We start from the raw sequence: 27,037 nt of genomic DNA, 5'->3' as shown, positions 1-27,037 counted from the left end.
GTAGAGAGATTTACTGCTTGAAATGCTGAACTCCGTCGTGGCAGTTTCTGCGATTAGGCATTTAATTCAGTTTTTCATTTCTAATGAATCGGCTTGAAGCACACAAGCTCCGCAGGCCCATTAATTAAAAGACTTTAACGCGGCAAGTTTTCGTTGATGTATAAGCTGCGAGCGAGCGAGATTGTTTAACGAGATAGAGCCGAGGATTGATAGCGCGGAGGCCAATGCACGTTTCGAAATTCGATATATTTGAGAGGTTGTTTATGACTTGTTCTACTGGGATTATGACTCATAGGCATATCGCTACGACATCAGTTCCTAAGTGTCGTGTTCTGATTATTAATTTTTTTATAGAATTTTTCAAAAATGCTGTTGTTTAAACAATCAGCTTGAATTTTTCGCGCGATTAGCAACAATATATCTTAAATACTTTAAAATAATTTTATCCTTCCCATAGGATTTTATGCCGTTTAAATCCAAGACAATGGTTAATATTTTCATTAACGCGTTAATGGACATTGAAGCAGCGTTGAAGATTGTCATAGTGCCATTAGTCTTTCTTAATTATCGTATAAGTTCCATTGAGCCGATGGTTACTTCAGCATCGGGGAAAAAATTCTTACATTTAATTCAACTTTAATTTTCAAAAGACTAGCATTTTGGAAAGTATATTCAAAATGGAATTCCATAAGAGAATCAAGATTGAAACATAAGATTACGTAAAAATCAAATCTACGCAGTGATATAGAATTTTTTCAAAACTGTAATTCCACAGATGGTATTGTAACTATCTCAAATAAAATTACATTCAAGTTCCAAACATTTTCTATGGAGCTTATTATGATGATCTGTTTCGTTTATATGAAAAGTAGATCATATTAATCTTAACCATCTCTTTTCCTTTGTTTATCTTTCAAAATAAGGAAATACTAAAATGGTAACAATTGCTTTTAAAAAGGCCCGAGCCAATCGAAAATTGGAACTTTTCGATATTCTACCAAAACAAAAAAATCGTTATTTTCAAAAGATTTCCAAATACTCGGAAGAGGAAAATCGCCGCAATTTTATGCAAATAATAATAGTAATAATAGTAATAAATTTGAAGAGAATTTTGAATAAAGCTCGATATACCATTCCACATCGCGCAACTTTTCCCCTTTCTGAAAGCTCCACCGAAGCATCTTTCGATCGCTCCCCGAGCAAAAATCTCCACCCACACGCGAAATTATCTCCGCAGTACCAACAACCGCATTGCAGCGTCCAACTCGAAAAATCCCCAATTAAAGCGTGTGCGGCGCAGGGTGCTCGCAGTCTCTCAGGCCGAGAGCGATCAGTTGAAACGATCGGATGTAAAACAAATTATTTTTCCCTGCGTACGCAGTAGTGGTAAGGGATAGTATGTATATGTGTAGCAGTGGGCAGCAGCAGCAGCAGCGCTCGATTCCCTTCTTGCATGCAAGTGGAAAGAGAGAACTGGCCTTGTGTGTGCCTCGCGGAGATAGATAAGAATCTAAGACAACGCCACCGTTGCAGCAGCAGCAGCAGCGTGCTGCTCGCCGAACAAAGGAGGTGAGCGGCCTGCGTAATTTGCTCTTCTTCTTTGGATTGTCGCCCGACATACAAACGTGCGCATGAGGGATGAAAGAGCATACGTGATCGGCGCTTGCTATTGTTGCGGATAACTATGTGTCGTGACTTTTTTCCTTTTCTTATTATCTTCTGCTTTTTCTTCTTTTGCGTTGGGTCAGTGGCTTATTGCAGGGATGCCTCTTATGGAACAGGATGTTGACTTGATTTAAATTTCAGCTACAATGCTAATTTTAAGTTCAATGACTTTGTTGAAAAATAGCTGATTTTTATTACTTTTTATTACCATTTAATATTATTTAATAAAATTCTAGATATCACTTTTTTCACTTCATATTTCCTGTAATTGATTGGGTCATTTACTTCAAATTGTTCTATTTCTTTCCGTTCGCATCACTACGATCCAATTTCTTCTTCAAAGATATCGATATTTGGGAATTATTTTTAAAACGTTAATATACCAAATATTTTCAATTTCAGTAAAAAAAACAAAGAAAATAAATTCGGATGCAAAAAAGAAACGGCCTAATAAAATTCTTGTTATATGACAGACGCACGACTTTATATTCCTGCGTTGTACACACGCAACGTATTTTTATTTTATTCAGCAAACGACGCGTAGCACCAGACTTTATTCAAATAATTTAAATGCAGAAGATTCTGACTTCTTTGTCAATCTCTCCGTCGCGCCATTGCCTTCCCTAAATTTGCTTTTTTTTATCCAAGGCGATCCTAATCCACTCCTCCGTGTCTGCAGATTTCTCATACAGACGCGTCTTCTGTATAAGGTGGTCATCGCGCATAAAAACAGAAGAGATGCGTTATCGGCGCTTTTATGAGGACTACGCAGTCGCTGTCGGGAGTTTTTGCACGCTCGGCTTTTTACGACATTTTTTTTTCCGCGCAAAATGCATTCTGATCTACGCCGTCGCGGAAAAGCCGTCAGTCGCACAACAAATAGATTGCCGATTGACGATAAGCTTGGCTAATTTTATCGGGAATTAAAGACGTCTCTTTTATTCAAATGACGGGCCTGTGTATTTTTGATGTAACTTTATCCCTTTCCCGGAGCTTTTTTTGTCGAAATAACGGCCCGTAAAGGTGGATTTAATTGTTTCCATTAAAATCAGATAATCGTATGTTACGTAAATTATGTACTTCGTTTCCACAAAGCTTTTTCGTGGAAAAATCCAACATCTTCTCAACGCTAACGAATGCAACTATATTCTGCTTGTTAAGTTCTTCGTCGGGAGGGAATAATGATCTTCTGTGTGTAACTGCCACTGTCGCTCAAAAGTTGCTGTTAATTGTCTCCTTAAACTTAGCATTTTATGCGATAGCACGCCGTACGTTCGAACGCTGGCTATTTTTAGACGGACATTTCGCAAAAATGAGAATGCTCGGTTTCTCAAAAGTCCGCGAAGACCGTAATTGAATGACAAGTTGCCAGCTAAAGAGAGGCTTGAAAAAGACTGATCGCCCGTAAAATTGTATGTCCTGAAATCTGGCGCTGGTCGCACCCGCGCAACAGCACACGAGCGATATCTCGGTCTCGAATCAGAAGAAGAGGACTCCTCGCAGCGGCGATCCGTGTTCCTCGTCGGCGCTTTTTCCCGAGCGTTCTCGCTCTCTCGTGTCCGTCTTTCGGCACGGCTTGCGAGCTCTTTCAACAGGTATGTCTCTCCCGCGAGAGAGAGAGAGAGAGAGAGAGAGAAAGATGCCCTTTCCTTACATATCGCTTCCGATAATCTGCCACCGTGGAAAGAGTGAGAGAGAGAGAGAGAATATTGCGAGCGCACGATAGAGAGACCGAGGTGTTGTTAGTGCCAGGCTTCTCGTTTCTTTTTTTTCTTCGCCCCGTCCCCTGATTTCCAAGATATGATTGTGCGCTGAGCTATTTATCAACCAGCACACGATTATAAACCAGCAGATCCGCGTTCTTTGTTTTTCTTTCCGAGCAATCGATTTTCGCCAAGTTCCATCGCCGCCGAGAGTATAGTTAGACCTGCAGCGACAATTGGCCGTGTGCAGCGCCCCATTAACTCTCCCGCAAGGAACAAGTAGAAAAAGGACGAAAGTCTCTACTCGGCAGACGAAACTCCGAATGCTCGTTGTTCTTTTTTCTTCTTCTTCCGAGCAACACAGAGGAGGGTTTTATTCGCGAAGCCGCAAGTAGGAAATAATTGAGCTCCGGCGGAGAGATGTGCGGCGGAAAAGTCTTGCAACTCCCTATAATCAGCGGCGCGCAGTCGATGTCGCTCACCCGATAACTCTGCAAGAGCTGTAAACGCTCTTGCTTGCTTTTTTCGTGACCGTAGTAGACCGAGAGTGAGAAGGGGTACACCAGGTGGTCAGAAACACGCCTTGCTATTTACGGGATGCACGTTTTTTTTTCTCTTCTCTTTTCAAGTTTTGGGCGAGTTTCGAGAGGGAGAAAGAGGTAGGGAGCGGCGGGGGGGGGGGGGGGGGCAGTTTTCAGAGATGTATACACGTAAAATTCGATTAGAAGTTTTAAACGGGATTTGGAAGTTTTTCTCGGTGAATGGGTTCAAATACACGAAAAATAGATTGCACATATTGACATTTTTCATTTATCCAAAATTCTAAAAATATATTTACCCACCTGGATTCGCTCCTGTCACTTCGGATTCGCGAAAGCCCAAGCCAAAAAAAAATAAAAAACATTCGTTCGTTTGGCAAATAGCACGTTTGCAATCTACGGAACCACAAACGGCCTCCAAAATACAGGAGACAACGTAGCGGTATGCAGGCTGCGGCTGCTCTACTTTTTTTTTTTTTTCGTGTGCAAAGGTCCTGGGGCGATCTTCTTCCGCCTCTCTTACTGTGTTTACTCAGCTTGCCTCCTGTGATTTCACTAGATCGAACCAATGCCTTCCCTTCCTTTTTTCCTTTCACCTTCGATTCTATTTGAATACTAGTCGTCCAGGGAAATTTGGTGGGTGACTCTATAACGCTATTTATTCAGGATGAGGGGTTTCCTAAGTGTAGCTTGGAGTTCGGGTGACTTGTTGCACCCGGCATTATTTCACGAAAACATAGAAATTGAGACGAAATATCAAAGTTAAATTATCTCTCGTTATCTTGATAAAGGGCACCATTAAGCCTTTAAGCAGCTTGCGCATTAGAAACTTAAAGAAGTACTGAAATACACATAATGACTCAGCTGCGTTCGAATCGGTAACTTGCAAATTCTAAAAGAGCAGCTAACGCATTCACACAGCTAAAGTACGCCAACAATTCAGCCAAGTGCTTATCCGCTTTCGTCGACGAGTCGTCTCTCCACAGCGATAAAACTAAAAAGCGGCTAAATGCACCAAGGAGGCGACAATGTACACCTCGCGAAGAGAATGAAAAAAAAAAAATTATGGCGGGCGATTCGAAATTTTCCATTAGCGGGCGTCTCGTGGAATAAACAAACCTCGCGTATCTGCTTGCGCTGGGAACATCGAAATGCTTTTAATCTTACCAAGTATATATAAGAAAGTTGGGAAATGGCGAATGCTCGTGCCGAAGTATTTCCCGAATTTCTCTTTCGGAGGGAGAGAGATGACAGACGAGCAGCGGCAACAATGCCGCAGCGGTTCTCACAAAAGCTTCGTCGTCGTCTTAAATACGCGCTTACTTTGAAATACGAATACTAAAAGATCTTCCAACGGCAAATATGCGTCGCACTCTTCTCTCAACGAGCGAATGAGAATTCAAATATAAGAATACCTCTTTTGTTTCGTTTTTGCTCTGCTGGCTTCAACAACTTATACAATCCAGCTGCTGTCGCATAGATTTTGTTTTTCAGATTTATTGTTCGGAGAGACATTTTTTGTTTCTTCACTTATTGTACTCGTACGGGATCGATTTATCCAAATGCCCGAGTTTGCAAATTGCTTCAACAATATTGAATCGTGTATAGACTCAGAGCCCCGAAACTTTGGACAGCGAGAGTCTTTTAGCGGCACGGTGGGACAGCGTGAAAAGAGACGGAAATGATGTGAGCGCACACACACACACACACACACATCTTTTCCGAGTTAGTTTCTGTTGAGTGTACAAAAGAGAGATCGAGTGTGTCGTCGCCGTCGTGGTCGTCAGATGGAGGGTCATTGTTCTTCGGCGCACAGAACGAGACCGGACAGGCCGAGTCGGCTTTGCGTCGTGCGGCGAACATCATACTCAAGCACTAGCCAATGTGATATCTCCCGGTGCAGCCCCATTATGAATGACCGAACTCTTCGTGCGTGCGCGCGCGAATCTTTCTTCGAGTAGGTGCATTGTTGGAGTAATTACGAGGTGCGACTTGGGAGGTGCGTGCGTGGGCTTCGCGTACGAGTGCTGCTTTTGTATGACGGATGCCAGTGTTGCCGGCTTTGATATCTTTTCTCGAGTGCTACGATCTGTTTTCTTTGTCGATTGCGCGTAACTCTATACGATCGACCAAATGGCATTTTCTTGAAACTGCGACTTCTGGCGTTGGAAAGTGGCCCGATTTAATAGTTCGAGTTATATTCAAGAAGAGACTTTCTTGTCGGAGATTTGCATCTCGCCGGAAAACAATTTCGATCGCTTTGTGGTGTTTTATTTAGAAGGATTCATGAAAAGACTTGGTTTCGACGTGTTCTTCTTAGAGCCGCAGCAGATTTGTCATTACTATGCGAACAGCCGATTTCATTGGTGAGAAGATCTTCGGTCGACTCCGCGACAATATTTTACGAAAGGAACCAGCATTTAAAACGCAATTGCCTTATATGAAAATAGACGTTGCCAGCGGAATAATGTCGTAAAGCCCACGCGCGAGCGTAATATTGATTCCCGCTTGGCTCCATTCTAAAAAGAGGAAAAGACCGCATCTTGATTACATCTCAATAACCATAAAACAAGCTTAAGGTGTGTATTAGACCAGCATAAGCTTGTATATAACGGCCTACATTCGGCGGCGTAACGTTTAAATACCCGCGGGTCTAATAAATACCGGGCGCGCGCACGACCACGGCCACGAGCGTCTTGGGGGAAGGAGATTTTTTTTTTTTTCGCTGCCGCGCCCATACATCCGCTTTGACAAATTGCTTTTCACTTTTTATTGCGCCCTTGCCCCGATCTTCAGCTTTCGTGCGAGCGCGCCGCTCTGACGTCGATCGTTCATCGATTGCTCGCTCGAAAAGTCTCCTACCTCGCAAATTATTGTACGGCGAATAGTCCTCCGGACTCTCTTTTCTCGACCTGTCGTCGAATGCAAACGGACACCAACGACAACCGAACAGGCGGGAAAGAAAACGTCGAGATGTTTTAATTGCACGCGCACTTTTCCACTTGGAGGGCGCCTGTTGTTACGCGCGCAAAATATGGCGTTGGCGTGGCGACAAATTTTCCCCTCGCAGCCTTCTCCCCTTTTCGGATTTGACAACCTTCTTTTTCAATTCGCGCGCTTTTTACGCGCTTTTTACGCGCTTTTTACGCACGGCGACTTTCTTTTTCGATGAGCTGGCAACGTCGAAATGTAATATGGCTCTTATTCGGCAAGAATTTCTCATATTTACTCGTGGATTGAATTCCACCGTAGGGCTTTGAATATTTCCGTAACCTGGCACTTCTGGCGGACTGCCTATACGAAATGCAAAAGTTCACCGTGACTACAGCGCGGCGTATGTTCATTCATTGATGAGCCGAGCCGGCAATTTTTGCCTTGGAATCATAAATTTGTCTATAGACTGCGACAACTGTTCCACTGTGTTTCTCTTTATTTACACATGATATGTCTTTCAGCATCAATGCGAGTCGATCTGCGCACAGACGCAGCAAGAACCTTCACACAGATACAACTTTAACGTCTCCTCCATTGAAAATACTCGACTATAAAGTAGCAAAGGTTATCGCCGGTGTGCGCACAAGCGGAAATTGAATCATGTCGGCTTTCGCGATGCGCGAGAGACACGTGTACCGCGATAAATAATGCACGGCGAGCTCTCGGGCTGCACGCTTGCGCCCTCGTCTTTACTTGCGGCTAGACTAACGCAGAGAGCACCGAAGGGCGGGGGGCAGGGGCTGACTATAAGCGATCGAGCTAATAAAGCGCCGCCCATCTATGCTGATTTCCGAGAAAAATAAAGAGCAGTTATTTCGATGCATTATGTGCTTTGCGCGGAATGTGAATCGGGTCGACGCTCACGGAATCGTAATAGGCAGTGATGCGCAGATTGCTACTCGGAGCCTCATTATCCCGTTCGCCAGTTTGCGAACATCAAAGCCGCTTTCAGTCCGCGCGGTCCATTGTCGCACGCAGAACAAAAAGAGAAGCGAACTGGTCCCTAATATTCCCAGGAAGTCTTGCTAACCGATCAGCCTGCGAAACCCGACGACCGCGTGAATTCATTCGCGGACATTCGCATTTCTGTGCCGTTTCATTGTCTCGCCAAGTGTGCCGTGCCGCGGTCGCAACCTTATCGATTGATATCGACTCGCCTCGCTCGCGTTTACGCGCGCCAGATATTTCGGCGTGGCGCGACGCCTACGCCTCGTCGTCTATTCGCTGCACTGAGAAGCTCGGCTTCGCTTAATGCCGTCTCCAGGCTTTTAATGAAGCATCGGCGCTGTTTAGCTTGTCCGATCGATAACGCTGAGTACGCGAGGCTACGAATCAATTTTCGATTCCCAGCGACGACGAAGACGACGACGATGACAAAACACATTTTCTCGGGATACAACTTTCACGAGCGCGCGCGCGCGCGCGCATTTTCGCGTCGAAGACGGACAAAATCGTCGACTGCCTTCGGGAAGTGTACGAGCCGCGCGACGTCGGATCGGCTCTGGAAATCGATACATGTAGCGGTCTTCTTCCGATTGAGTCGCCGATAAAATGACTGAGCGACACACACGCCACCCGTGTTCACTCTTTCCCGTTGAACCTTACGCAACTGATTTCTTCTCGTCGATTTGGAATAACATTCATTAGAGACCAAAACGACCGATGAATCCTACACCTACGTATCGGCTGAACATGCATCTTAACATCTTGGCACTCTCATTATTTATTTATTCACGATGATAATTTGAATAAGGATCTATTTGGTTCTATTGGTTTCTATTGGTATCTTCGATAGCGGCGATATCTGTTTCATTATTATTATTATACAGCCATTTTTTAATCGATTGTTGGTACTTCTAATGATTCCGAAGTGACAGAAAAACGATTCGAAGATTTTAAAAAGTTTACTGTTATTGTCATTTACTTTCGTCGTTCTGCGTCTTTTATTATTCATCATCTTTAGATAAAGCAAAAAATTCGCTCGCTCGAGAAACTTTGATAAACAGGAGAAAAGCTATATCGACGATCCTGTAAGACCACACGAAAAACAATGGCAAAGACGGGCGCGTTCGATATGAAGTATCGCCTCTTGTCGAGACGCCGGTACATGTAGGGTAAGCAGCTCACGGGATAAAATACGAGAGTTGGGCGCACTGACGACGAAGATGATAAAGAGAAGGAAAGGAGTGTAAAGGCGCCAGTCGCGCGTTCGCGTTGCGCGCGTGGCTTTCGTTTTATTTGCCTTCGGTGGCGCCCTTCGACACTTTTAATTCGCATCCAACGCGTTTGCCCGCTGGATATCGCGCCGTCGACAATTTCGAGAGAATTCTCGCCAAAATGCCTCGACGTTAAAAAATGTTTACTTCCTCATGAAAATTGGGAGCTACGATCGGATGCCAGCGGCGTTGGTGCGAGTTACAGCTTCATCCGCCTAGTTGTACGATGTCCACGAAGAAAATTAATGTTTGCCGCGAATGAATACGCGCAGGAGCCCGCGCGCGAAAGAGTTTGGCGAGCGACAGCCGACGTGGATTAGCCTACATTTGCCGCGCAACTTAGGCGACAGCGCGAGCCATAGAGACGGTCGACGCGCTGGCGTATACACACGTGGAGAACGTTGCCCGACCGACGCGCATACGTGGTTCGACCCACTTGTTATCGACGTGCTCACGCGCGCGTGGGTGAATCTTTCGTGCCCTCGCTCGTTTGTATATCCAGCTTTGGACGTGATTTTTACGAGCGCCGCGCTGCCAAATTGCAATTAACCATTCACATTTGCTCCGAATGCTGGTGCTTTACATTTGTCGAAGCGACCAATCGTTCACTTTCGATTCTCGGTGCTGGACCTTTCAAACCCGTATTCATTCTCGTCGCCTAATATACGGCATACTTGTTTCCATGATAGCTTCATAAATTAAAGATTGTTTTCTCATATCGACTCCGTATCGACTCGAAAATTTAATTATCTTTATTGTCCTCATAAACTTCCTTGTTCCGAACATATCGATTTGAAGTCGAAAAATTATCACGCAAGATTCCAGTTATTTTAGATGCCAGGCGATCGTAAAGTATTTCGAAAACTGCCGCGAAGAGACAGAAAGCCTAATGGGAAATGTTCAATGGAACGCACGTGAAATTGAATCGGTCGAACTTTGTTGGCGCTCTATCTTTTCATCGGGTAAGCGACGATAAATTCAACGTAAATTGCACTCCGAATTGCAAGTGGAGTGGTAATGCATGAAATATTATTGACAATGCAGTGCGAACGCAGAGGTTTAGCAGTGTAAAATGGTTCGAGGGAGCGAATCAATGTAGCACTCGCTGTGCCAACCTTTTCAGCGTTGCGCCCCTGCGTGTCGTGATTATGGCTTCTTTTCACGTGCGCATCATTGCTTTCTGACACACACACACACACACACACACACACACACACACACACACACGTAGATGCACGTGCAGTGAGCATGAATCCCATTGTGATTTATCTTTATGTTGCAGGTGAGTCGAGACATGGAAATTTTTGCTAGCCGCGTCACGTAAGTTTCGAGCATTCGCCTACTCGCCTTGTCCATTGCGCGTTTTATTGCCACAACGGAACAATGCTCTTATATCGATTATACAGAAAAATTTTGAACCGTTCACCTCGAAACTTGTGTGTATATATATATATGACGTCATGGCGTACAGCTTATGCACAAACGTAATAATAAGTGTAAATGTGAATTCCAAAGCTCTGCGCTCCTAGTATGTCTATTTCATAGACATTGATGGTAATAAAAATCGTCTGAAGATTGTTGCTGAACGATATAAGAAAAGACTGTACGCGTGAATCGTGAACACCAAGCGTCTGTATTCCCAATGACTGCGAATGGAGAGAATCCGTAAGAAAAGATTACAGACTAATCGCGTCGATACATTCTCCGAGCGAACAAACACGGCAGCTTTCTTAAAATGCAAGGCTTCTTAGGGGGGTGGCCGTCGCGCTTTTAAACATATCTTCCCTCTTTTCAATCCAATTTTCCAACGCCTTCTCTCTCTCTCTCTCTCTCTCTCTCTCTCTCTCTCTCTCTCTCTCTCTCTCTCTCTCTTCTCCTACTTCTTCCATATAAATGTACTCCCGAAGGATTAGACGCGAGCTTCCGGCCCGAAAATTGCCAATATCCGGCGGACAGCACTGCTTCCACGGATCTTTATTCCGCGTCTTACCGCCGTCGGAACGAGGTCCGATGGATTTTTATTGAGGCGTCTCGAGCGTTGTTCTCCCCCTTCTTTCTCTCTGCCGTTGTAGTCGCTAGAGGATTAGATTGAATGTCGGCGTCTGTTTGTCTGTGTTCTCAATTTGTTTTTTTTTCTTCTTTTGTCTTCTGCAGTGCTATTCGATTTCAAGCTGCTTCAGACGGACTAAATTATTGGGTAATTCCGAGCTACTGCAATTCTTTTAAAACGACAATATTTCACTTGAAAAAATTCTTTCAATTCCCTGAGCTCGCGGAGCTAATGATATTGACTTTGACCTGTGAGCGAAGAGAACGCCAACTAAATACCGATTAATTCATTAAAAAGTCATCGCGGCTGCTTATCAGCAAACAACCGTGAGCAAAAAAACGGCCTATAAATTTCAATTAGAATCTGCCGTGGCATAAAGGGACTACAAACGGGGCTCAACATCGGTCGCTCTTCAGCCCACCGAGAAGCCGTCTATATTAATAAATGGAGGCGCGTGTGACCGCCGAAAAATAAAAGCCCAAAGCGAGGCTTCGAAAAACAAAGTGAGTGAGTTAGCAGCTGACGCGCTATCGAAAAATGCCCTCGGGGTGCATTTGTACGGCGGAAATGTTAGATTGAGCTGCGGGCGATGAAGATATGAGGGTAAAAGTTTAGTTTTTTTCAACGGCATTGATCGAAGTGGATAAAATCGTTAGAAATACGGACTGATAGTTCCTTATATTGACCTACCAAAACCACTTTTGAATTTCATTCTGCCGTTGAGAAATTTTTCACCTTAGGAAATCTCGCTGCTGCGACGCACGCCACGTTCGCCCTCGCAAAACTATCCGAAAGTCCCCTGACCGCAGAATGTCCTGCAGAAAGGCATGTCTCCGGCTGATGTTAAGGAAAGAGCATAATGCCTTCAGCGGTAGCAGCGGAGTACACAGGCCGCGGGCTACACGCGCGAGTGACGCATCGAAGCCGGCAATAAAGCGGAATTCCGCTTGTTGACTTAGGACGTAAATATCGGCGGCTTAATATCGCTTCGGTTCATTGTGGTCGTCGCGTCTGCGTTACGCGAGAATGACATTTCGCATGGCTCTTTGTCTTCTCGTCGTCGCACAATCACGATTCAAGATTCTCTCCGCAATTATATTTGAAACCGTTATTTCTCTTCCAACAGTCGGGCATATTTTGAATCTCTTCGTAATTATAGAGCAAATTATCAGGCAGCTTGAGGAAGAGAAATAAAAAGAACGAAAACATCCGATAAATCGTTAATTTGGTCGGTCGTAAAAGTGGACAAAGTGTAACGCTTTTTCGAAGCTAGCAGCTCCCCTTCGGATGAAATTAGTTACTCGTAAAACTCGTAACGCCCGCATATAACGTGCGTGTAGAGAGAACGAGAGAATGGAATGGTTCTTGCCTTTATAGGGTCTTTCAATTACGATTTGGAAAATGTCACTGGCCAGTACGTGTTCGTCGCGGGAGAGTTACAATAATGGGTTTTGTGGTTTGATGAGATGTTGTAAAATTCAATATTGGTGTTATTTTCGTCGACATTGGGGCACCACTCATCTTTTTGATTTTCATGGTTCTCAGCCTATTGGTCTACGTCTTGAAGTGAATGACCTCGTTGGTTTTTACATATTATGTAGTATCTAAGGAAATTGATTCGTCTGGAAAACTATTTTAGACGTCTATATTATGCAAGATTTACAAGTTAAATACGAAATTTAATAGTCTGTCGATAAAATTATATCCGATGTCGAGTTTTTATTAATATTTCGAATCATTTTCATTATCCAGAATAAGTTTTCTGTGCAAAATAACGACCGTTCAATTATAGCGTCTTCAAAATTCATCGAAAAATTCGGACTCTAACGAAAATTCAACTCACCTGCCGCGGGTATTTTCAAAAGCTAAATAATTACGTAAAACGCAGGCATAAACGTACACTAATAAAATGATACACATTTGCTAAATTTCTACGAAACCCTGTAAATCTACGAGCATGTCATTATGCCTGCGAAAAAGGAATACAGGGTACCATGCGTCTGTCAATAAAACTCGCAACAACGCGCGCAACATGGGCACCTGCCCTCCTCAAGGTCTCAAGTATTCAATTAACCTATAACTTCAGGAATCCCGAAAAAAAATGTGCGCAGCTGGTCCAACGCAAATTACACCTCCTCTTCTCATTTCCCCAATTCGCTACGACCGTAAATGCTATCACCAAATGACGCCGCTAAAATGGTCAATCCATTAGAATGTTTTTTCGTCAGACGGAGCCTCCCGAAATTAAGCATCGCGCTGAAGATTATCGAGCTGGATTTCATTGCAATCGGTTAAGTGGATAGCTCTCTCTCTCTCTCTTTTCACCTATACGTTGTAATTTCTCATGGGCTCTTTAAGTGCGCCCTCTCCTCCTTTCGGCTGCTTCTTTTATTGATCGGATTTTCAGTGCGCAGCTCCCGCAGCTTAATTTGTTGATCCGATGGAGTGCTGCGCTCCCGAGCTTTTTGTTTCAGCGCCGAGTGAAGCTGCCTAGAGGGTATTAAAATTGTATATAGCGATGGTTTTAAAATGAAAAGAAAAACAACATTGGTTTTATTTTACTTTGACGAGTGGAAAATGAATTGGAGCACAATAGCTGTTGAGATATTGTTGAGAGCAATCCTTATAATAACGTAAGCTTGAATTACGATACTTCATCAAAGTTACATATAGAAATGCATTGATATCGTGCTAAATAAGTAAAATCCCGATGTTTTATTCCTCCAATCTCTAGCTCGACATTAGCAGAGCGGAATTAAGCATTCAACGATGAGAAAGACACATTAGCATGTTGCGGAATCTTGATATCTCGTAAAATGTTAATCACGGCCGGTTACAAGGAGGAAAGAAGAAGTAGCCTTTCGAAAAGACATCAAACAATAATGAGGATGTAAAACATCCAAGTTGCAAATTACCAGCGGCAAATACAAACTATTTGATTTTTGGCCGCGTACGTACGCTAATCAATGGCTAAAGCGAAACCGGTTATTAGTCACAGGATATAATGACATCTTTCGCAAGAATCTCAAAATTCGACGCTAAGTGGACTCGTCCACGCGCACACACAGCGCGCGCGCGCGCGTGCTCAGCTTTATGTATTCATTCCAAAAAGTAGAAGACGGAGAAGAAGCGACTGGACGTGTAATAAGCCTCGGCTGGATATACTAATAACATTAGCAAACTTGTTGCTTCGACGAAAATTCTTATCGCTTCTTGCGCGTGTTTTCCAAGCCAATGAGAAGCACAAAGAAAAACAAAACAACGAGTGTTCCAGTTTTATTTGGTGGACGACACACGCCAAAAATGCAAATGCGTGAATTATTCATGTTGTCCAAGAATTTTTTTTTTATCGTTGACGGTCTCGATTAGCTGTCCAAAAATTAAGCGAGTAGTGTTTTTATATACATGTCTTATGGCTGAATTTAGAAATTACGCGTACGAAAATAATTTGATCGACACGCGTGAGACCTAATATAACATTTACTAATTCCATTGTGAATTTCCTTTATTTCATATTTTCTTTCAAACTTGAGATCATAAAGCGCAGTTAAAATGTAGTACTTCTTATAAACGACAGGTGGATGATTCAATAGATATTAATAAAAACTTGTTTTTATAGTTTATTGCAAACTTGAATATATTGCAGAAGATTGTTTTTATTTCGATAAAATATAATAGTCTCATAAAATTGTCAATCAAACCGTTACATCTCCTGTTTGAATTAAATGTGCGATTGTAGTACTAATCATTTAGCGGCAGATGGGAAAACCAATGGATATTCCTTTAAAGACCAAAACCTTAATATTATATTTATATAAACAATCATTCATTAGCAAAATAATACTTACTACCATTGTAAATTTATTTAATATAATATAGCAATAATATTATCTCTTCGATTCGAAAACAAAAATACTATTTGATCCGATTCTAAAAAAAATGAAAAATAAAATCTACGTACAGTTGTAAAATCGCGATAACGCAATATCCTTTCGCACGCAATTGCCAAGCAAGCTCGATTCCGCCCCTGTTAAAAATGAGAAGGTAGCAAGGCATATATCGATTGACATTAAAAACAAGCGCGAGAGAGCTAATACACGGCTGCGCATGCATGGGAGATGCGTATAATGTGTTGCTGCTGTGCACACTCGCTCTTTCTTCAAAGAGAGAGAGAGAGAGAGAGAGAGAGAGAGAGAGAGAGAGAGAGAGAGAGAAGGAGAGAGGAGAGAAAAGGCGATATGAAGAAGGAGGTAGCTGAAACGGCATGAGAGAAAAGATCGCTGAGATGCGAAACAGGTATATACGCGCCGTACGCGTATGTCTATACACTAACGGCCAAAAGTATTCTTTGGGCCTCCGAGCGTCAGGCGCGCAAAGTCCTTTCTGTGGTTTGGGCTTTTCGCGCCTCACTTCGCTCGCTAGTGTCTGATCAAGCGAGCTCACTTATCGTCACTAGCCGTTTATCATGGATAACGACGACGCAAGTTTTCGGATCGAGCCTCGTTTGTTTTCGCTATGTTTTCCGAGCTTATCGATCGGTAATACTGCGTTCAAAGCGAGTCAATACTGTACATAAATGAACGGAAATGTGCCTGCCGCAGATACGCAATTTTCAGGAAAACATACTATTCGTGACAGCTCGATAACGTCACGTACATTGTGCAACGTGCAATTCTTTCTTCCTACTAGCATTGTAATTTTTGTCTCCGTCGACCTATAATTTGGATCTGCAGCCGATCGATAATGTCGACCCGGAGCAAAACAATAATTTGAGTGAAAAATTATCGGCGACCGTCTGTAATTTTGACAAGAGCACGCATACGCAACTAATTCGCGGCTGGCTGGCTGGCTGGCTCGCAGAAATCGAGTGACGGCGGCCGGAATCGGCAAATACTTTTGGCGGTGTCTGTATCTCCTACCTGTTTCCCGGCTTGCTCGCAAGATTGAAACATGCAAGTTGCATTATCGAATCTCTATCCCTATCCCCCCTCCCCGCTCGTATCCTCCATACGAACGATTCGCATTTGCATATTCGAAGAAGGCTGCTGCTGCTGCTGCTGCTGCTGCTGCTGCTGTTGTTGTTGGTGTAGAGATGATCTGGCCTCGCGGCACGCGTTACGCGCCGAGTGAAAAATGCGAACGAACCGGTAGTCGGGCGCTGAGCAACGACGCGGGTGTACATAAAGCTAATTATCAGCGAGAATTGGCGCGGTCGGCGCGCCATTCCCCCCGCATCGTGCCGGCTTCTTTCGGCGACGCGTCCGCGCTCCGAGGGACGAACGTGCAGCGATGCGCGCGGTCGTTCTTGATCGGATGCCCAGCTTGATAGGTGAATCGCTCGCGGGTATCGGCGAACATTCGTTTTTATGCTCGGAGGGCTAATGACGCGAGCCCTCGTGGGAACAACAAAGCGAGGCCTACCGAAATATTCGGCCATTCCGCTTGAGCTTCATTAACGGCAGAGCGCATCGCGATCGCGATGAAATTGCAGCTGCTTCGGATATCGTTTTAGTCATCAGACTGCCGTACAGAGTAACGGTCGCGAGAAACATTGCGGTAATCAGCTTTTTTTCTCCTCCTCGCTCCCCAAACATTCTCATTGTAGATGAAAAAAGGAAAAGAAAAATAAAAAATAAAAGAAAGGAAAAAGGATCCGTTCGTAATTGCACTGTAAATTACATAGTATCCTCGAACAATTTCAATTCCGGCGAAAAATACAGATTACCGCGAAACGAGCGCGCGGCACCGGGCGGGAAAAAAATACATTTCAATTTGAAGAGGTCCCTCGATTACAAGCGACGAAAGGCAGCGTGCGCGCACGAAATTGCCGCCCTGCTAACGAAAAAACAAAGAAAGGGGGACGAGGAGAGCGAAGGCAAGGGCTTCCGAAGCGATAACTGACAGGCCGAGGAGTCGCGTCGCGAGTGAAGTCGTCGTGTGCAGTGCCGATGAATTTATTCATGGCATCGCTAATCAGATGAATTCGAGTCTCATCGATGGCGGGGAGCTCAATCAGCTCGTCAAATCAAAGAGTGCGACGAAATAAATCGCGGAATGCGCTCCGAGACGGCGACTCGGATATCGGCCAATCGGTCTTTTGATACCTGTCGCCCCGTCCGATGATTGCTCGAGATGCAAATACCCGTGCAGAGTCCGCTCGATTGGCAAGATAAACGGGGCCTGCTCGGCTCAGACGGACGTCGGGATTATGAAGTAGCCGAGCTGCTGACTTTTGAAACCGATGAAACGCTTTGCTTTAGATTAGCGCCCGTATTATAATAGACGCGACGCGCAAATAAAGAAATTACGTGATTTTAAATCTGGATAAGGTTTCCATGGGAATCTGACTCGTTATTTTTTTTTTGTTCTTTTTTTCTCTCCAACTCCGTTTATCTGTGAGCGCGCAGTTCCGAGATGCGATGAGCGATGGCTTGTTGGTTTCTCGATAAAACGTCCCGATAAAGCCGTGCTGCTCCATTGTTGCCTGACAAAGTGCTGTGCGCCGCGGGGGATATTAGCTATGTGCCGATGTCCTTTTCGCAAAAAAGAAAAGTAGATCGCAGGGATAATGAAAGCTATTCGTTTTCAGCATCTCCGTCTTACAAAATTTGAGTGGCGAACACTCTTCTAAATTTAGAACGTGACAGTTTGTTATTCGAGCAATATGGAAATCAGACTATCAACAGGTCAAGTTATCACACTACTACGTTTATCATGTCCCCACTTTGCCAATTGCAGTTACGCACGCAACGATTATCGCACAAAGTTCAAGTTCAGCGGCGGGTCTTATCGTGCTCTAATTACGTTATGTCAGAGACATATTTCAGAAATCTTTTTCTTCGGCTTTATTGGATTGGACGCGTTTCGTTAGGGAAAGATGAAAAGGGCATGGACTTTTGGTGTCGAGAAAACCAAGTTAACTTTTTGAAACGGATATGCTTTTAATGAAATTCGACGTTAATTCGTGCTTTGATATCTTACGCGTTGGATTTGCCTCCCATCGAAAATGCAAATTAATGCTCTATCATTCGGACGTTATAGCGCTTTTACATAATAAATTTGCGGAGACTATTCAACCAGTCCTCGTTGATTTTGAAAATAATCAAGAGAACGTCAGGCTGATATTGCAGTGAATATAAATTTGCAACGTTATTTAATGCGTAAGAGTGCGCTCTCGTAACTCCATTTGACGATTCGTCCTCGGTGCAGATTATAAAATGTTATTAGCTTTTTAAAGGGACAAAGTTAACGTCTAGGTGAGATTTATGGAAAAAATCTATAAAAAATGTTGTTTCTACAGCCCATATGCAACTTCTCGCTAACAGCCTATTTCGCGCACACATTGCCGACTAAGATAGAAAAATATATGTGTACACATGGGCTAAGCAGCAGCATCTCACTTGATCCCCTTAGCAGCGCAAATACAGGCGCTAAATGGGAATGCAAATTAATAACTGGAATTAGGATAATGTCGTAGCGACGGACGAGTACCTGGCCGCGCGCCACGCTTTTGTCCCCATACGCGAAATGATATCATATATATTGTGCAAAGCGAAGACAATGACGGCTAGTATGTGCGTGTTGGCCGAAGAGTTACAAAGTAAATGACGGAGGGAAATTCATAAGCGCTCGGTATGATTCACGTCCGTTTGCCCAGACGAGACCCCACGTTGGCAACACATTAAATATCACGAATTTACGACCAATACACATTTTACTTTCGCTCCCTCGAATGTGCCTCGAGTGCAAGCTCCAAATGCAATATTGTTCAAATGTGTGATTTAAGACGTCTAATAAAACGAGGATGCCTCTTTCGACGCTCGATTGATGGCTTTTAATTTGGAGGTGTAAAAGGGATGCAATTGAGATATCGCACCGACCGGAGAAAGCCATGTCGTCTCATTGGTACCACATATTTTTCCAAATTAAATCGTGTGATTTACATCGAGAATTTGAAGCTTGTCAAATCAGCGAACGTCACCAACGAAATGCTTTGCATTTAACAAGTTGTTAGCCGGCTCCTATTATCTTTTCAACTGAGTCTTTCAATTTTATCGTCCATTAGCCGTTAATTGTTCGCAGCCAGTGCCTCCTTAGCTCGACTCGCTCCTTGGCTCGTTCAATTTTATTTTCCATTTGGCTCGATTGTCCGTCCGTCTCTTTACTACCCCTGTGTCGCTGATATTTATGACTGGCGCTCATAAGTGCTTCTGTCTGCGTTGCAGGATGCCGGATGAAGCTGGTGGTGGCGGTGGCGGTGGTCTGAAGGGGAGATTCGCAGCCGCCCCCGGCACGAGGAGGACACTGCTGGCGCTGCTGATGCTGCTTGTTATGTCACATGCCGCAGTCAAAGGTGAGTCCTTTCGTTCTTCTTTCCTTTTTTTTCCAGACGGTCGTCAAAGGGAGACCGACCCTTTTTTTACAATCGTACTTCAAGACTGCAATAGAAGATTATGAATACGTTACAATGATCCGTGCGATACGTTAAATTACTCAGCGAAATTTCATTCCTCCAGCTTTTGTCTTCATATATTTAAAAAATATTATTGCAAGGTGAACATTTTTTTATTGAAAGAGAAGCTATTTTCAGCTAAAAAATTGAGTTTGTAGTTATTCAAAAAGAAAAACACAAATGCTAATGTGTTAATATTGATGCCAAAGCAATAACTAGGAATAAGCAATCGGTAACTCTCGGGGGTGATCGTCAGTATGTTGTTCATGCGCAGGGGGACAAAGGTAAGGCAACAGTCTCGAGGCGCCTAATAATAATAATAATAATTTGGCGGCAAATCGAAAGAAGCGCCGTCACGTCGGGACCAATAATTTATTGTGGCATTATGCGGCGGCGGCGACTGATAGCGCGCGAAAATCACAGCGGCGGCGCGCGTAATGATACTTAGGTGCAGTAGCGAACTGCTGCAGGCCTCCTTTCGAAGGTAATTGCGCGTGTTTGCGTCAGGAGATTAACTCCTCCGACTGCTGGCTGCCCTTTAATGAGGCGCTGCTGCTGTAGCGTGGGAGAGAGATTTTTCGAAAATTTTATTCCGCGGATTATCAGCTCCAACGAATAAGCGAAAAATATAAAGGTACTCTTGCTTCTTCTTCGCGTATCAGAGCTGTGATGCTTCTGGCAATTAGCACCCGGGTTTTTTTTTTCTTCTTTGTTTAGGCGAACGACGAAACGCGAAATGCCGCGCGCTCACGCGCACGAGTGAGAAGAATGCAGATAAGTTGATGCATTTTTGAGAGATGTGAATTTTGGCTTGGAGGTAAGCAGTTTGCTCGTGCTTATTTTTCGAGATCGCGTTCGCGATGCTTCAACCTTGAGAAAAGTTGCTTTCGAAAAATAAAAATGTAATGTCTTACTTCGATCGATATCCACTTACTGCAAAAATTTTTCCTGCCGAATATAAAAGTTTTTTTTTTTTGCTGATCATGTCTTCCATACGAAGGTATATGGAAGAAAACTTAAACAGGGATCGTCTTCTGCAAATAAAAAAGCGTATGAAATCGATCAAATTTTGAGATGCACACATAAGGCACTCTCAATTTCATTAAATTTAATTTGAATCCAAATTATCTCTATTAAATCAAAATTCCGCCCTGCATGCAAGGTCATTCGTTTACCGAACGTACTACAAAGGCGTCAGCTCATCGATCGACACCAAAGCCTCTTTCACCAGATTTATATAAATTAGCACTGGCACGAGCATTACGCATAGCACAATGGAAAGAATAGGTTTCGGAGTCGCACTGGTATTCAAGGCACTTCTATCCTTTAGCTTGATCGCGCTCCCATTCATTAAGCCTCGTTTTCGCTATTACTAAGAATACTTCCTGCTGGAATTGGAAACGAATAAGCTGATTGTTTCCGCTTCAGTATTGAAAATGGAGTTTTTGCTCTTTCTCCTTCGGCGAAGTATTTTTCTCGAGCAGTATTACTCTGTGTGCACTCGAATGAAACGTAAACATCACTTCATCCAAGTTTTCGTAAACTATATATACTTACGTGCAGGCGCGTGTGTGTGGTGTGTGCTGAAGTACAGTCAAAAACAGAAATCTATAAATAAAGTACTTGGCTCCACGGAAAGATCGGAGCTTCTCGAAGAAAATTTCTTGTTCCGATCGAGATTCATAGCCTTGGAGCGTGTGCACGAGATATAAAGGTATTTTCACTCGGAATTCAGGTTCCATAATATCTCGCGCGAACTCTGCGATTTGATTTAGTCTTGGGGCAAGAATATGAAAGAGTGCAGTGGCCCAGTTATGCTATAGCACGTGCGCTGCAAAAATCGAACTAGCGCATTTATCCGACGGGACTTACGTGCGAAATGACGACCCATTACTTTGTAATCCTCGACTTCGCAAATGGCGTTCTTCCGAAAGGTACAGCGCTAGGTGCACGTATACCATTTATTTACGATGAATCTCAGAGACCTATCGGTCGTCGTCAGCCGTCCATATTTATCAACCACCGAAGAACAATCGAAGCCAAACGGGTGAGCAGTGGACACAACGAGTCGTCATCTCTGCAATGACCCTCGCCGCAGACCTCGTGAATTATGAATTAATTCCGGAGTCAATGGCGTTCCTTTTTTTTCTTGTCTGTTTCTTTGTCTTTTTTTGTTTTTTTTTGTTTTTTTTTTGCTTTGGAATTAGAATCGACGTCGTCGCGGCCATAAATTTCATCACTTTTTGCGCGCTCGTCAGTGTGTATCGATTCAGCAGCCTCGCCAACAAGCGATGGAAATTTCACTTCTTCGCGGGCAAAAACTCGCTCGCCCGTGCGTGCGCTCGTTAAAAAAGAAGTTAAAGATCGCCGGAAGAATTTTTCGCGCGAATCGCTTTGAATTTCACCGGGCTCGCCGAATTAATCCGCGCTTTATCGAGGCTTTATTGTGGAGAAAGAAAGAGAGAGAGAGGGAGAGAGAGAGGGAAGTGGGGCGAACGAGTAATAAGGGAAGTGCGCCGGGAATTTCCGATGCTATTATTTATCGCCACGACGTGCGGCGTTGCGCAATGCCACCACCGCCGCTTGCTGATATAACGCTGCTGTGAAACTCTCTTGCAATTTCAACGAAGGCACTGATATTTTAATGCACTTTAATTATTCAATTTCGACATTGTATCACGTTTGTGCAATAAAAATCATGGCATCCTCGTATTTGAAAACCAGCGTCTCAAATATCCAAGTAATTTCGTAGTTAGTCGATTTTTCCTCCAACTCGTCTCGGAAAGAAAGGAAGAAAATCAGTATCACGCCGCAAGATGAAATTCTTCCTACCGAGTAAGTCTTAGCTCTTGTACGTGTAAAAATTTTTGCTGGGCGTCATATCATTTTCAGCTGCTGCATTCGTAATTTTGCGTGGAAGAGGCAAACAAACAAGAAAGAGCTACGTACAACCAGTCGCCTTTCCATATTTACGACAAATATTCTCTCTCGGTACATTCAAGAGAGGAAACCTTGAGAGAGTATATGCAGCCTGCGGAGATAGAAGGGGGTCTTCCTTGTTTACTATGGCATACCCCTCGAGCGCCAATCTGATCCGGAATCACACGATCGATTTATTCGGCAAACAAATCCTATGCCGAAGAGAGAGAGAGAGTGAGAGAGAGAGAAACTGCCTCTCAAAGAGCCGCCTTTTGTCTTTGCTCCTTTTTTTCCCTCCAACCACGACGACAACGAAGGTACGACCTAGTTAAGGGCGATGTACTTGCACGGCCTCGTCTGCTTTTTTTCTCTACGCTCTATGCTTTGCTGAAAGAAGTGTCTCTTCTTCCCGAGCACTCGTGCACTCGTCGATGAGCTTTTTCTTTGGCTATGTGGGAAAGCTTTGTGGGCTGTCTCTTTTTCCTTATCCCTGTTTTTTTTTTCAATTGCTGTACTTTGGATGGATCATTGTACTGCAAGATTTGTTTTCTGCTCATAGAGAGAGAACAAACGAATTTTTCCGTGGCTGCGTGGTGGTTGTTCGAATGCGTCATACTCGTCACGCTCTCATCGTGTCGTTTGTCAAACAAAAGAATCGAGAGGCCGTCAAAGGTTTATCGATAAGTTTATCGGACTGAATAATCAAAAGAAAAGTGTCGCGTCGACTAAGAGGTGTTTTGGTCCACTTGAAAATCGATCGGCTCCCGGCCAACAGCTGTATATGCTCGCGTGGTGTGTGCTGGGACGCTTGCCAGGAACAATGTATTCCCATTAGTAAGTTTTCGGGGGCCTCTGTACTGCTGCGGCTGCTGCTGCTGCAGAAGTCCCTTAATTAATTTTAACGCGCTCCATACTCGCGCGCCAGCGCCGGCCCAAACTTTTAGCCCAACACCCTCATACGGCTAATGGGGCACGGGGCAGCAGCAGCGGCGTGGGCGCGAGTGAGAGGAAAAAAAGAGGGGCGCTACTGCTCACGTCGGAATTAGCATGAGCGAGTGGCGGCGAAGTTTTGCCGTTAACGGTTCTTCCTCTCTGTACTTCTCCTTCTTCTTCTTCTTCTTCTTCTTTTTCTTCCCTTGGAATGCTTCTTCGACTAGCATTTTGCTGACGAGGGAAGACGGTTTTTCGTAGATAAAGATGCTTTTCGAAGAAGGCCTATTTTACGATAATAGAAGCTCCTTTTGGACGACAGATAGGCAGTTTATTGCAACTAGCGAATGAACACTGCAGCACAGTAAATTTCTCTTATGCAAATAATATTTAGGATTCCCCTATGTAATAACCGTAATCCTCTTTGAGTCGGCCTATTCATTTAAATGACATTCGAGTGGTCATACGACTTCGGATTACAACTGGATTAGTACTTAATCTTACGAAAACCACTTACCTTCCGCCTGCCTTGGTTCATATTCATATTCAAAATAATATTCACTGCATATGCCTCTTATTATTAGAGAAAATATTTCATATACTTATTTCCATTTTTGGTAGTTTCATTTACTGATAATTATCCAAGTTCGATAGCAATTTACAAGCAACAAATATTTTAATTCTGAATGCATAATTCAATAGCGTACCATACTAACAAATAAAAGTCTATACCCATTGGATATGCGTTTCATTCTATGAATCAACGTGTTCTGCTTACGTCCGTCAGCACTGAAAATGGTTGACCGAGTTTTGGATAAGCATGACGCACGTTGACAACTCAAAGTTTTCATTTTTTTCAAAAGCAGCAGTTTCAAATGAATTGGTTTCCATTAACATTTAACAATGCCTTTGGTAATTTAAATAAATGATTGATGCACGGGCAACCACGCTAATGAATTTTCTATAAAAAGCGAACAACCAAGCGTCTGTAACAATATAGTTACTGAAGTCACTGAAGATAGTTGAAAAATGATTTCTTTTCGTAAGAGCATCCTTCCATCATAGCAGCAACTCTTTTGTCACGATTATTTTTTATTATAAAAGAAATTATTTCGCAACACAAGCATTTTGATCGAAATAAAAGCTTCTCTCGTACAAAAAGTCATAATTCTCTTTTTCTCGTGCAAAATCAAAGAACGAAGTGGTCTTTTTACGTTACTCAGCGTAGTACGTCGCACGAAAAACAAGATGATTTTACGTAACGGCACTCGACATCGGATGTGCGTTCAATGATGATACACGCAACACGCATGGAAAAAAGTCTCGCAAAAACAAAAGCTCGCAGACGTCGAGCGTATAAATGCAACCCCGCCTCTCTCGCACGCCGTCTGTGCAATATCATGGGCTACTGGTGCATACCACAGAGAGCAGCGGGTACATAACACACGGAAAGGGAGAGAGCGAGAGAGGGAGAAAGGCGATATTAGCTATTCCGCAGGCGTCGCGCGGTGCGACATCCCCTGGCGCCCCTCTGACTTATTTCTTTTCGCCGCCTAACTTATTTTCACGCCCGAAGCCCGCCTGCCTGTCTGTCGCTCGCTGGCATTGCCTGCTACTCCCAAGAGGAGGAGAAAGTGAGGACCTCCGGATAATTGTACGACACAACGCTACTGCCATTTTATATTTTTTAATAAGCCTCAAGCCGAAAGCTTTAATTATCGGTCTGCGACCGCTGTGTTTTGAGGGTCGGAGGTTTACTTAAGTAGTTTAACGTTCCTTCTTTTTCCTCTCTTCCCCCCCCCCCTCACTCTCTTTTACTGTGATGGTGGCTGGGCGAGTGTTGGTTTTCGTTGATTACCACGCGACATAATTTAATTAAGTGTGCCGCTTTTTTTTGTTTCTTTCATCGCGTGGAATGGAGTACAGTTTTTCAGGGACACGGTGCCTGGTAACGAAATGAGAGTTGCGCGTTTTTGGAGTGATTCTTTTGAGTATAAACGAGGGTCATGTACGTAGTGTTTTATTGCTGATGTCAAATGTAGAATTACGATAAATTGAAAAGTTAAGCAATTTAATGCGCGACTGCAAGTAATATTGTTGAATAAACTTTTATCTTTTTTTTCGCTTAAAATTTCGTACGGCATGCGAACAGTTCTTCAATTCATACGATCGAACGTCGTTGCTGCAAGCACTTGGTATATACGAGTGATGGGGTAAAGCGAGAAACGTATCCATGCATTTAAAATCGAAGCGACATTTTAAAGTATCGTCGAAGGTCCGTAAACCCTCCGGTAACCGACACTAAAATCCCCAAGCTAACATCCCCCTGTTGATCCCTTAGTGGAAAGGTCCAGTAAAGTTTCCTCTCTCCTCTTTCCCAGAGAGCGGTTTGTCACGCGACGTGACGACGAAGCGGATATATTGAAATTAAACGTGAGCGCCGATCACTAAGGCCATTGCGAGATAGAATTGTGAAAGTCAAGTAGCAGTAGTGCGCAAAAAGTAGATCTCTCGCGCGTATTATAATGAGGAGAACCGTTGCGAAGGCACCTTGAGTTGCTGTTGTTGTTGCATGAGAATTTCTGACAAGTGAATGCCGCTATTATTGTGATTATCAAATCCATTCAGTTGTCATTCCATCTGATGATATAATTCGCGCGCGGCTTGCTATAATGCACTTTCAAATGGGCTTTACCTTTTCAACGTTTCCATTTTCATTTTTTGTTACAGGTGAGTTGCCTAATCCAATCGGCCCGATGCACAATTTTTTTTTCCACGTGAGTACGCGCTACAGCGAAATATCAGTAAGTTCCTTATATGCCAAGATAAAAAAAAACGGAGAGGAGAGAGATCCGCGCGAGTAATGTGATACATATGCTCGCTTCGCTCGCTGCTGGAATAACAAGCGGCGGGTGAAGGGTTTTTCGGGTTGTACGCGACGAAAGCGGCAGCAGCATGCCCCTCGCGAGACGTATTTTAATGGGTTGGGAGAGCTTTTCTTGCACGGTCCCGAGTTACCCACGCGCCTCGTTTTGCCATTTTGGCAGGCGACGGCATGCGCGCGACAAAAGAAACGCAGGACTGTTTTTCAGGTTTGATTTGTATGCTCGTAATTATTCGATTAAACGCGGAGCTTTGTAATTGGAGATGTTTGTTTCGTTCGGTGTTTTAGAAAGGCGCGCGAAAGGCTAGTTCTTTGCATACGAGGCTGCGATGATTGAATTCATACGTCACGTCAAACTCGTGCCAACGTTCTTGTTCTTTTTTTTCTATTTTTCCTTTTTCTTTTTAAGGAATGAGAATATAATGCTCGCTATTATTGCGAATATTCTAACGATGACTACGATGTGAACAATAAAGACTTGGAAGACACTGAAATTTTATAATAATAGTAGGGTTTGTGATGGGCTATAAATTAACCACGATGAGCGACAGATAACGTGTAATTTTATTAATTGGTTTGCGTCGATCAACTGTCGCGAGACAAGCGCGCTCGATAATAAAATACGAATCACGAAAGCATAATATAAAAATCAGTTTTGCGACAGACAGAAATAAGTGTCGACGAC

General features: G+C 43.6%; 1 protein-coding gene across 3 annotated transcripts in view; it reads left to right on the top strand.

Annotated features, from left to right (window-relative positions):
* Nucleotides 1-27,037, top strand: part of LOC131665520 (uncharacterized) — a 106,753-nt gene that overhangs the window by 1,077 nt on the left and 78,639 nt on the right. The window contains exon 2 of one of the 3 annotated variants that reach the window (XM_058937439.1): nt 19,393-19,520. The exons of 1 other annotated variant lie outside the window; for it this stretch is intronic. In XM_058937439.1, coding sequence (XP_058793422.1) covers nt 19,394-19,520 — 127 coding nt within the window. In that variant the 5' untranslated portion in view covers nt 19,393. Of the gene's footprint in view, nt 1-19,392; nt 19,521-21,104; nt 21,334-27,037 lie in introns of those variants that run through there. One more of the 3 variants, XM_058937440.1, reaches the window with a different exon arrangement.

The sequence above is a fragment of the Phymastichus coffea genome, unplaced genomic scaffold (assembly GCF_024137745.1).
Source record: "Phymastichus coffea isolate CEN01 unplaced genomic scaffold, Cenicafe_Pcof_1.1 PCOF00052, whole genome shotgun sequence".
Classification (NCBI taxonomy): domain Eukaryota; kingdom Metazoa; phylum Arthropoda; class Insecta; order Hymenoptera; family Eulophidae; genus Phymastichus; species Phymastichus coffea.
The sequence above is the reverse complement of the archived record's forward strand: the minus strand, read 5'-3'. Positions and strand labels throughout refer to the sequence as shown.